Genomic DNA, 13,251 nt, shown 5'->3' with positions numbered 1-13,251 from the left:
TCGGGGATGGCGTAATTGCTGGCTTTGTTCTGGTTTGTTGTCGTGTTGGTTGGCTTGTCGGGTGCCCAAGCGCTCTGCCACGCCGTCTTTCACGCCTGGTGTCATGCCGTCGTCTGGGTTTGGGGCTTGTGGGGGCCCGGTTGCTGGTGGGCGGAGGCGGTCTTCCTTCCCGACTGCGGGGAGTCTCTGGACCCCTCTGCGCGGGGCGTCCCGCCTTTCTGCCTGCATGGGGTGGGGTATCTCGCTGGCTTGGGTGCTGGCTGTCTATAGCCTGCTGCTGGCCCTGCCTGGGGTTCCTGTCGCTGGCCAGCCTGGCTTTTTCCCTGGGCGCCGCACCTTCTGTTTTGGGTTGGACTCTCTTGGTGGCTGGGGCCATACTTTGGTTCCCGCACACACTGGGAGACAAATATATTGTACATACAAAACTACATACTGTACCTACTCACATACACACAATTATACATCCATATATACACACATTAATACATACATACACGCACACAAAGGTACTCAAGCATATACATGCATACATACATACATACATACATACATACATACATACACACATACATACTACGTTCCCTCATACATGCACAAATACAGTACATACATACACAGTCACGGTACATACTGTACATCCACCCGCACATTCACTGTACAAACATACATATACACATACTGTACATATACAAGCACATATGCATACCTACACTCATGTGTTTCATCAAACATATATTAATGTTGTTCCCCTAGGGGAAACTGGATAACATACGGCACACTGGTAAAGCTTAACCTATTGTTACTATAACAATCTACAAGGTAACACAGTTCCTTTCTCTTTCTTCCCCTCCATTTATCTGCTTTGTTTTGTATTTCAAGTTATTACATATATGTATTGTTGCATTTGAAGCAATTGTATTGTTGATAATAGAGGTAATTATTGTTATTATTCATCATCAATAGTGCTATTTCTATTGGTATTTGTATTGCTCCATTTGTAGTACAATAAGTTTCATTGTCATTTCTGTCTTATTAATATTTACTTCACCAACTGCTTCTTTGCTATCACTTTTCGTATCATATTTGTACATATCGTATTTGCTGATGTTGTTCTGATGTTGTTGTGTTTTTTATTGTTATTGTTGTGTTTGTTGTTGTTGTTGTCTCTCTGTCTTATCCCCCTTTTGTATCCCGCAATTCCCCCCTCTGTCTTCCTTTTTTTTTTTTTTTATCCCATCTATTTCTGTTCCGGCTGCACCAAATAATAATATCAATCCATTTCATAAAGTCAAATACAAGTAAGGCAATAAGAGAAGTATCCCACATTTCTCTTTTGTAAAATAAATCTGTACAGCAAATATGGGCATCTACATCAACATTAGGATTTGCCTGAGTAGCTGGATAGAACAAAAAAAGAAAAAGTACTGTATGTGATACAGCATATGGGGCTTCGGATTTTTGGCTGAAGTATCCCACAATGCATTGCCGGTAGCCATATTGGAAGGCTGGAGTCATTTTTCACAATAGCGCTACAGGTAATATTTGCGAACTATTTAATGTAAAATAACATTGCAACAACATTGTACCGGCTAAGATACGCACTATGGGAAATGTGGAAAAATCAGAAGCCCTGTATTGCATTTACTGTACTGTTGGACAAGTTCAGAGTTGCAGTATACAGTACATGTAAAGAAAAGTAGATAAAGTACACACCCAAGAGACAGGCTTTAAATAGACGCAACTTATCAGCATTAAAGCTACATGAAACATCATGTTTACAATCCCAGTAGGGCAAAGCTATCCAACTGGTGGCTGGGAATGACATCAAGTCGTTCCTAGATTTGATTTCAAATCTTGGAAGAAACTTAAACATTTTTGCAGCTATCTTTGACTAGCTTTTCATTAGTAAGTTCTTAAAACAGCAGAGCACTCCTTTTGTATAGAGGATCTTGGACCAGTGTAAAAACATGTCGCTTGTGTTTTAATTCACCAGCCATTTGGCAAAGTAGAATCTTTAGGGAATGGCTGATCCTTGCATTAACATTGTAAGTTTGACATAAGAAATAGAGCAAACACAAATGTCCACTACAAAGGATGCCAACTCTGACATAAGAAATAGAGCAAAAACAAACTTCCACTGGAAATGCAGCCCCAGAACAATTTAGTTGAATAACCCTGCAGTAGAGCCTACAATTATCAATTTTAAACAGTCTAATCCACAGCATCAAGGCTACATTTTGGCCAACACACTTCTATCAGACTATCGTAGGACCTCTGAGAATTATAAATTGTACAAAATGGGACCTTTAATATTTTACAACAATAAAAAAATGGACCTTGAAAAATGTCTGCTACCTAGGTTCCACTGTTTGTAATTATTAAGACCTGAAGTGCCCACTTTCCCCGCGTCCATCCATGCCTCCTTTAGTTGGCCGAATCACTTTATAAGAAGATGGCGCTGAAATTATGCCTCACGACAGCCAGCCAATTCTCTCTGCCCTCGTTTAGTTGCTTAGTAACACCTGCAGGCTGAGTGAACGGCTAACCATTGCTCAGCATCAGCGATGCCGGCCCTCGCTCGCCACCTCCCTTTGCTCTGTTCAGACTCCGCAGAGAGCTGGTGTTGTGTGTTTTATCTATGTGTGTGTCTGTGGGCATATGTCCATATAACTTGGCTACTCCAGATGCTTTGAGTTAGTGGGAGTCAGTGAGTGGGAGTATGGAAGTGCATGTGTGCGCTTACACGGTTGCCATCATGTAGGAGTTTGGCCAATTCCAGTAGCTGTATTTAAGATAATGATTTGAGTATAACTTGCTATGACTCACTGAAGGAAAGGCATTTTATCGCAGCATCTCAAAAGTCGAGTCTAACAATAAAGTGTCTCATTAAAAGTGACATTCAACATCTTACATGAAAAAACGTAGTTTTTTAATTTGCCAAGTTTTTTGCGCTTTAACCTATACAAATAAAATGTTATTTAGTGTTATTCAGATATTTGGTTGTAATACCGTATCACATAAAAAAATCCTGGAAAATAAAAAAAATCTAATTGACTCATGTTTTTTTTTCCAATCTTTAGTTCCAGATGTGCCCAAAAGTGCTACAAAGCAACATACAATTGTGGAACCAATCAAGCCGATACTACCAGAGACTTGGGTGGAACTAGAAGACTTTCCTAAATGTTTCTGGTAACACAAATTATGATCACAGGACCTTCAAAAAAGTTTTGCGTTCATGTTGTTTCCCCCCACTAGTCGCCTGCTGGTGTTCCATAACCCGGAAACTTACCCACACCACGCCCAGAAGTCTCTTCTGAAGGTACACTCTTGCTTATTCTTCCTTGTAAAACTGTGCAAATACCCCGTCAGGTCACCCTGTGCATTTTCAGTTGGATTCAGGTCTAGGTTCTTTCTGTGCAAATTTTAAACTTTTTTATTTTTTTTTGATAAAGCCAACCTTTTGTAGAGTTGAGGTCATTATCGTGCTGAAAGGGGAAAGTGAAGCCACCGCGCTAGCATTAGTGCCCTATTGTCTTTCCTCAGGGGGAGTCACATCAACTATCAGCACAACTCAAGGTTTATGTCAGTGAGTGTATGTGAAGTGGGTTCAACTGTGTGTGTGTGTTTGCATATCTGCTCAGACAGCGGCGTTTCTGCTTGTCATTGCAGACACGTACGCATTATCTCCCCCATGTCGTCTCCTTTATAGCCGCCTTTGCTGCCCCCTCTCCTTGTGTTTTAGTTTGTCGCGTTTATCTCGCCTGACTTACTCCACTCTCCTACACCGCCACCCTCCGTCCTTTCTCCCATTAAGCCCAGCCTCTATCACTTTATCTATCACTCCCTCCCTGTGGCTCCCAGTGGTTCATTCTTTTCCTTGTCTGCCTTCTTACTGATAAGTGTGCCCTGTATGTATGTGTGTGTGTGTTCCAGTGTTCATGTGCAAGAGGCACTTACTACCTGTATGTGGACAGCTTGAAACCTTCTCAGATCCTCATCAGTTTCTCTGCCCTGCTTCACTGGGGAGAAACAGAAAGTAAGTCCACAATAATCGATACCTATATCTGAACAAACAATGGTGCCTTGGTTTTCGTCCAACAAAGACCAGATCGTACGATACAATTTTTCCCATAAGAAATAGTGAACATCCAATGAATGCCTTCCAGACATCCAAAATATAAATACAAATCATGTGTTAAAACATAAACAGTGTAGCAACTATCCTGTCCTGTAGTCTATGAGGCATGAGACGGGACGTTTTTTACTCGCTGCTACAAACAATTGTCCAGACCATGAGCCAAGGTTCTGTGAGGTTTTTATTTATTTATTTATTTACAGAGAGACATAGTTTTGTATTTCATTATTGTTTATTTTGTTAATATCAGAGTCCGTTTTGCAAAAAGGTCATCCCGAGAAGCACACAGCTTATGGACAGGGACCCACAGTTAAAATATACATCATCATATAATATACAAAATACAGTACAATACAAAACATTTCAAAATCTACCCACCAAATACCCATTTACAATTTCATTTATAAATAAAAAAGGAATCTTTATATCCACCAAATCAGTCAGTTTTATTTACAACTCGTTTTTGGCAAAGACAACGATGAGCTGGTATACGTTCTTTTTTTAAATTTGTATTAAATAGTGTTCCTCACTTTTTCCATCAAAGTGTTGGCATTTGCAGCATTTTTTTCCCCATGGTGGATTATTTTGCAGTCATACTCAATTAAAAAAACACAGCCAGAGTCACCATGTAGCATTTTTTTGTTTGGGCACTGGATTGCAGATAATGATATGCAGGCAAACGTGCAATGTTTGCCTGTACGACAACTGGGTCAGTATGGACAAATATTATAGCAAAACTTTTGGTCATGATCATTCCTATGGAAAGTGGTGTGTATGAAAACCGAGGTACTACTGTAATATAAATTATTTAATTAGAGATGGGGGGTTTTGGAAGCAGCAGACACTTGAGTGTTATAAATAAATAGTTATTTTAAAATTTTGACAACTCATACATGACAAGTACAATTTTTTTAACTCAAAGTTGGAGTGAAAGGGAAACATACCTTTTTCACATAATTTATCGATAAGGATATTGCACAACACCGCAACAAAAAAATCAATGTTGAAATAGCAGTGAGAGCAAACCGACACACAGCAGCATTTTCACACCAACGTTTTAAAGCAGATGCAAAGTTAGATTAGGCTGCTGGATGTTGACCACTAGTACTTCAAATGCAGCTACTGGAATTTTGTAGAGTTAATTTAAAAACTAGAGCTTACCTATGCAGCCTCAGCTATTAATGCCAATGTTTTTGTTTGTTTGTTAGTTTTACTTGAGGGGTTATTAGCTTTTGTAGACAATGCACTTAACAACTGTTCATTATAAGCATTAGTAAAGATTATTCACAGTACGTCTGTAAAAGCAAAGACATGTTATTTCTTTGCTGATGATAACTGGCTCTTATATACTGTATGTCCATCGTTTTCTCTCTACCCCTACAAGACGTCTCAGGCAGTGACGTCCCACCAGCTCGATGCCCGGGACTCCTGCAAGCCGCCCCGTACCACTGGAAGAGCCGTCAGTGTCAGCCGCCTATAGTTACCATCGAAACCAACTCCTCCAAAGCCACTCTGCTTCGCTTACCCCTGGGGTAGGAACCTCATAATGTTTTACATGTTTTTACTTCAATTACACACACTTCTCACGTTGATGAGGAAGATGGAGACTCAGTTTGTATCTGCACTCTTTAGAGGCAGTGAGTGGTTGCAAAAGGCTCTTGTCCTCATCTTTATTAATGGTAGCTAGTTTATTGAGCCAGGTGCAGATAGTGTGTGCAGCAGTGCAAGTACTGCCAGTCCACGATCACACATAAAGATACATCTCTATTATTATAATGGCCATCTGCCATTGCACACGCTGTTCTCTTCTTATTTCTCAGTATTGGTGGCAGCTTATCTGTATGTGTTTCACTATCGCACAATAAGCCTCAATGCCTTTTTTCTTGTTTCTCATCATTCAAACGTGCTGTCCTGCCTTCATCTTTCCGATGTCTCTCTCTCTGTTTTGTAACCACACCTCTATGTTTCTTTCATTTTGTCCACTTCACTTCTTCTCACCCAAACATATTTCCCTTCATCTTAATTTCGGATGCCCTCTCTGTATTCTATAGCGCTCGCCTGCACTCTGCCTCATTGTTTATCCATCTAGTTGGTATGCCACAGCTGAATTATGTAAAGCTAATGGAGCCGAGGAAGTGGAGTTCCTTTTTTCACAAGTCTAACCAGACGATGTATTCAACTTGGTGCTTTGGCTTTGGGCACGTCAGGCTGCTGCTTCTTTGAATGGGCCACAATCACTGCCACCAAAAACATACTTCAAATAAGAATGTTGAGCTTTTATTTCTTTTCCCAGACGCCATGTTTTGTCCTTCCACATAAATGCAGAGCTGGGATACCATGTTCACCTGTGGAGCAAAACTCTTTTCTTCTTCGGGGATGAGGATAGCATCATGTCACACTGTACCAAGGTCAATCACGCTCCAAGTTATCAGTTATAGCATCTTCTTAACAAAAGAACAATGCAGTTTAATGATCACTTATATTATCAATAACTCATTCTTTGATTGTAAGAATAGCGTATCCCATAAACAAAGTCATGATATGCTTTGTTTTTATGTCTTTTATTAGGGGTGCCCCGATCCGCTATTGATCCAATATCATAAAAAAACAGATTATATCGGCTTGCATGTAAAATCTTCAATGTAAGTGCTCCAATACACAATCTTGCAGTGTATTTACTTGTGCAAAGCTAGACAGCCAGATAACGTCTAAATGTCCTCCAATGAGCACACAAGCTTGGCCTTTCTTGTATTTTAGTCAAGTCATTTACGAAAGGTAAACATGCTAGGCTATAGGCTAGTAGTTACACAACAGCTAAGCACACGATAGTGCACAAGCTAATAAACATGTGTGTAATTAGTGTCCTTAAATGAAGAATATTTCAGTCTTAAACAAAATGTTGTCAATATAAACAAGTATCAAGTAATTATGGCTGAAAAATACTTACAGGTACAACGTCTCCAAAGTAGAAGCGTATTAGAAAGTATCCGGTAATAAATGTGTCCGCATCAATCAACTGTCATGAGCCCAACTTAATGAATTGTTTTGTCCACGAGAGAGATAACAGGAGTTTCTGTCAAAAAGTTGTGATGTCATAAAAAATTCAATATGAAAAAAACAAACAAAAAAACTAAATTCCCACCCCCAACTTTCACTGTATGTCCTGCCTTCTGACATCCGGTGAGTATGATAATGTAGTAACCGACAGTCCTGTCCCTTCATTTTTAATTTGTCAGATGTTTTGAAAATAATAATCTATATATTTAATATATTTGCAGGCCATTTTAACTTTTTAAGGTCAAGGCAAGTGTTGCCTTAAAAGAGGGCTCATATTTTAGGGCACCAAGGCAAGTTAGCAGGGAACCAAGGCAAACATTATATTCTTTAGAAGCAGGGGCTTCGATGCATGCATATATATATATATATATATATATATATATATATATATATATATATATATATATATATATATATATATATATATATATATATATATATATATATATATATGGTCAGAGTGTCCTCCCTGAGATCGGTAGGTTGTGAGTTCAAACCCCGGCCGAGCATACTTGCCAACCGTCCCGATTTTCCCGGGAGACTCCCGAATTTCAGTGCCCCTCCCGAAAATCTTCCGGGGCAACCATTCTCCCGAATTTCTCCCGATTTCCACCCAGACAACAATATTGGGGCGTGCCTTAAAGGCATTGTCTTTAGCGTCCTGTACAACCTGTAGTCACGCCCGCTTTTTCTCCATACAAACCGTGCCGGCCCTGACACATAATATATGCGGCTTTTACACACACGCACAAGCGAATGCAAGGCTTACTTGATCAACAGCCATACAGGTCACACTGAGGGTGGCCGTATAAACAACTTTAACACTGTTACAAATATGCGCCACACTGTGAACCCACACCCAACAAGAATGACAAACACATTTTGGGAGAACATCCGCACCGTAACACAGCATAAACACAACAGAACAAATACTCAGAATCCCTTGCAGCACTAACTCTTCCGGGACGCTACAATATACACTCCCCGCTACCACCAAACCGCGCCCACCTCAACCCCGCGACACATTGCCTGCTGCATGTTTCCTCACCTCATAAACTCTCAGTCACAGCTGCTGATGGACGCTGTATTGAGAAAATAAAATCAACTTCAAATAGTTTTTCTCCTTCGCTGTATACTTTTAGTGTGGGAACAAGTGTGTCTGTCTCCAATATTGTCCACACCTGTCTCCATCTAAACACAGCAGTGCACTCTTAAGCGCATGCTGGGAAGCAAGGGAAAATGATGGTAAAACAAGCGCTTGGCTCTGTTTACTCCGAGGGAAAATATCCCGAGCAAAGTCTGTGTAGTTAGTCCGCCATGATTATTAAGCCAAACTATGCTGGTGTGCATGCGCCTGACTTCGTGTTGCCTAAAATGCATTAATAAATGATGGGTTTTGAGTAATTAAAAAATTAGACGGTATTACTAACCCTCTGGAGTTTTATCACAAATTATCATTAAACCGTTTACCGTTACATCTTTAGGCCATTAACATGTAAAAAGTCAAGGGCGGTCACGGCATGTTCTTGCAGTCAAAGAAAAACAAACAAACAAACACAGAAATGAGGCTAGCCACAAAATCAGAGCAGAACTTTGCTCAGAACAAACCTAAACAACCGACTAGTATTCTGTGGGTCTGGCCAAAAATGTCTCAAAGTCACAATTTTCTAGGGCATTACGGCAAATGACGAGGGCGGTCGTGGCAGTTGCCGCTGTTGCTGTGGTTAAATTCAAGCCCTGTATTTGATTCAACAGGATATATGAATGATTTAAAGTCAATGTGTGATCTAAGGAAGACTTGTACTTGTATAGCGCTTTTCTACCTTTAAGGTACTCAAAGCGCTTTGACACTATTTCCACATTCACCCATTCACACACACATTCACACACTGATGGCGGGAGCTGCCATGCAAGGCGCCAACCACGACCCATCAGGAGCAAGGGTGAAGTGACTTGCTCAAGGACACAAGATGGAAGAACTAGGATGGTAGAAGCTGGGGATTGAACCAGGAACCCTCAGGTTGCTGGCACGGCCACTCTTTGAGTGCAGACTTGAAGATGTGGCAACTGTTCTTTGAGAGAATGATGATAAGTTTGTACACAAGGGTGGGGATTATTAAAGTTTCAGTTGGTTGAGAGAAGGATGACCTGTTATCAAAGCTCTACCATGGGGTTGTGGGGCTCCATACTTTCTTCAAATGATCTTAGATATGAATACTGACATAGTAGACAATACTGATAATCCGATATTGCCTTTAATCAGTGATCATCTGCAAACACAAACACAGCATAAACCATTTCTACTTTCAGAAAACAGTTTAAATTACATTGTACAAACCTAAGTATAGATAACCCGTCCAAAGGCAGAAAATAACGGTGGGTCGACACCTAATGAATTTAATGAACCATGAAGTTCACCAGATCAATGTATAAACACCCTCATTGAGTATGAACAGAGATCACAGACACGCTGACACACAAGGTCACTACCCCAGCAGCTAGCCGACTTGCAGCACTGCAGAATTTGCACCGAGCTGCCACAATAGACGCAAGGACTAGACCCAGCAAGCCCCAACCAAGACGGGCATCAGGAAGGGGTAGACGGTGGGATCCAGGGGCCCCAGACACGCTGCCAGGCTGCAGTAGCCTGAGACGCCGACCCCCGGCGGACAAGCAGGCCCTGAGTGTGCCCTACAAATTATCTATGTGTATATACATCCATACACATACAGTACATATATATGCATACATATACATATACGCATGCACATACACACACGCATGCATACATATACATACATACATACACACACACATATATATATAACAATAATAATTACATACATACACACACACACACATATATAAACAAACACATCCATAATCAGGCCGGCGGGGCAGCGATCCAGCCCCGGAACCCTCTGCCCCCTCCCCTGTAGGGACAACCCCTGACAAGCCCGCACCCAGATGACAGCGCAACATTGGGCGTGAAGGATGGCGCAGCCGAGCGCGAGGGCAGACCCGAGCCGACAGCCGACAAGCCAACAAACACGACAACAAATGAGAATGAAGCCGGCAAGTTTGCCAGCCCCGACAACCACTATGTGCATGCCCTGCAACAAACCACAACATTGGCTACTCCCCTACACTGGACCCAGCAGCCATGGGTGCCCACACCACAAACAAACGGCAGAAGAAACAAGGGCTGCAATACCACTGACAACCAGCACCACTCGATCAAATCAAAGCCACCGAAAAACCGCGACTGACAACCACACGCCAACAGGACCATGGAGACCAGGCAGCGCTAGCTCACTAGTCGACCCAAACACCAACACACAAACAAGAGACATCAACACCTCCCCCACTAAAAGACTCCACTTCCCAATCCAAACCCGCACAAACACACCACCGCCCAAACAACCGAGACACAGCACCCACACCAAACAAGAGGGCTGCGCTGCCCCCGCATCAAGCCGAGCACGGACCCTGCCTAACAATAAGTGAAACCTGCGTGACGCCACACAAACCGGAAGTAAAGACAACTGACCACCCAATCCACCTCCATTAAAAAAATTTATAAATGAAATTGAATAAAAAATTTAAAAAACCTCACACCCTCAGCAAGGTCTCTGCATGGGAATGGCAGGCCACCAGACCGCAGTCCCTGCAGCCTGCCCTGGTTGAGAAGGCAATCAGGGGTGCGCCGTACCCCCAATTCCCAACCCACCCGTGCATGTGATGCAGGGAGTGTATAAATGCCCTCATAGTCTACTGTGTAGTTAAAATGAGGAGGTCAGCCATTACAGCCGACCTCCAGTCCCTATTGATGTGTGTACTGTAGCGTGAGGGAGATATTGTATGTATGCGGGTGGGGACTAATACTGTGATTAAGGGCATTGTGGGTCCCTACCATGCCGAGACCCCAAACCCTAAGTGTCTAAAATGCAGTTAAAATTGAGGGATGGACGAGCAGGGGACAAGTCAGGAGGACTGGAGCCCCATCAAGGCATCCTCATACCCCCGCCATGCCTCCCTGCAGGACAATCCCTTGAAGTCTTATGTGTGTGTGTGCTATAAGTAGGAGGAGCAGATTAATGCGGCTGCTAGACTTCTGACAAGAGCAAGAAAGTTTGATCATATTACGCCTATACTGGCTCACCTGCACTGGCTTCCTGTGCACTTAAGATGCGACTTTAAGGTTTTACTACTTACGTATAAAATACTACACGGTCTAGCTCCGTCCTATCTTGTCGATTGTATTGTACCATATGTCCCGGCAAGAAATCTGCATTCAAAGAACTCCGGCTTATTAGTGATTCCCAGAGCCCAAAAAAAGTCTGCGGGCTATAGAGCGTTTTCTATTCGGGCTCCAGTACTATGGAATGCCCTCCCGGTAACAATTAGAGATGCTACCTCAGTAGAAGCATTTAAGTCCCATCTTAAAACTCATTTGTATACTCTAGCCTTTAAATAGACCCCCCTTTTAGACCAGTTGATCTGCCGTTTCTTTTCTTTTCTCCTCTGCTCCCCTCTCCCTTGTGGAGGGGGGGGGGGGCACAGGTCCGGTGGTCATGGATGAAGTGCTGACTGTCCAGAGTTCGGGACCCGGGGTGGACCGCTCGCCTGTGCATCAGTTGGGAACATCTCTGACGCTGCTGACCCGTCTCCGCTCGGGATGGTGTCCTGCTGGCCCCACTATGGACTGGACTCTTACTATTATGTTGGATCCACTATGGACTGGACTCTCACAATATTATGTCAGACCCACTCGACATCCATTGCATTCGGTCTCCCCTAGAGGGGGGGGGTTACCCACATATGCGGTCCTCTCCAAGGTTTCTCATAGTCATTCACATCGACATCCCACTGGGGTGAGTTTTTCCTTGCCCTTATGTGGGCTCTGTACCGAGGATGTCGTTGTGGCTTGTGCAGCCCTTTGAGACACTTGTGATTTAGGGCTATATAAATAAACACTGATTGATTGATTGATTGATTGATTACATTTATATGACGTTATTACTTTTTGACAGAATGTGGGTCCTATTATCTCTCACGAGGTGTCGCCAAAAAACACAATTACCACTCCACTTCAACTCAAAGAAAGCGCAAGTCCATTCCGGATAGTAAATTATGAATATGTTAGTGTTTTTCCTGCCTTTTATCTTCTGTTTGAGTAATTTCAAGTGTATAAGCCTTTTTTTAAATTTCACATAACAAAACAAAGTTTGTATGCCACTCCCGCGACCCCGAAAGGGACAAGCGGTAGAAAATGGATGGATGGATGGCTGATTTGTGCTAATGTATCAGATCCATAACGGTTTCGGCCAATACTTAAAGCTCCAATATCGGTATCGTATCGGAAGTGAGAGCCTACTTTTTTAATGTAGCATTTTGCATGCAAAGACCAATTGTAAATGATTTAAACACACAAATCACCAGAATGCCTAGTTGTGCATTGCCCTAATAGGCTTTCTGCCTATTCAGTTCACTGCAATTCATCCACATATCAAAAATCATAGCAAAGATTTAATACAAATATGAAAACAAATGTTTTACTTTCTTTCTTTCCAATAGGAGAGTCTTCGTTTCACCGAGAAGGCAACAACTATCATGCGGGCCGTGTCTAAACTGGTCGCCTTGTTTAATGACAGGCACGGCAAGAAACCTCTAATGAGAAAGAACCTCGAGAAAATTTACTGTCCTAAAGATAAGACCCCAATAGAAAAATGGCACATTCGCAAGGTTGGACACAGTTTACATATGAATATATTATGTTCTTATATTTAACATTTTCAATGAAAGCCCTGATTCAAAATCTGTCAAGACTGCTTAGTTGTATTGCACAGAACCTATGCTCAAACCTCCTGTTTTACTGCTCACATCCCACCTCTTTCTTCTATGTATGTGCACACTTAGGCGTTCAGCTTGGCCCTCTACATCATGCTGTGTGATGCCCTGGACAGGAGAATGACCCCACTGGAGCGCTTTGCCGTAATGGCCCTCACTGCAGACCCTTCACTCCTTGCTAAGGCACCCAGAGCACACTCTCCTACATG

At 42.3% G+C, this 13,251-nt stretch overlaps 1 protein-coding gene across 7 annotated transcripts in view; it reads left to right on the top strand.

Annotated features, from left to right (window-relative positions):
• The window catches only part of adgb (androglobin), a 116,096-nt gene that overhangs the window by 35,116 nt on the left and 67,729 nt on the right, over positions 1-13,251 (top strand). For 6 of the 7 annotated variants that reach the window (XM_061929804.2, XM_061929803.2, XM_061929802.2 and 3 more), the window contains 7 exons: positions 3,081-3,189; positions 3,256-3,319; positions 3,934-4,036; positions 5,520-5,667; positions 6,429-6,543; positions 12,770-12,937; positions 13,112-13,250. In XM_061929804.2, the coding sequence (XP_061785788.1) occupies positions 3,081-3,189; positions 3,256-3,319; positions 3,934-4,036; positions 5,520-5,667; positions 6,429-6,543; positions 12,770-12,937; positions 13,112-13,250 (846 nt within the window). The remainder of the gene's footprint in view (positions 1-3,080; positions 3,190-3,255; positions 3,320-3,933; positions 4,037-5,519; positions 5,668-6,428; positions 6,544-12,769; positions 12,938-13,111; position 13,251) is intronic. The other variant, XM_061929806.2, reaches the window with a different exon arrangement.

This window comes from Nerophis lumbriciformis, linkage group LG34, assembly GCF_033978685.3.
Source record: "Nerophis lumbriciformis linkage group LG34, RoL_Nlum_v2.1, whole genome shotgun sequence".
In the NCBI taxonomy this organism is placed as follows: domain Eukaryota; kingdom Metazoa; phylum Chordata; class Actinopteri; order Syngnathiformes; family Syngnathidae; genus Nerophis; species Nerophis lumbriciformis.
This window is presented reverse-complemented; position numbering and strand designations above follow the sequence as displayed.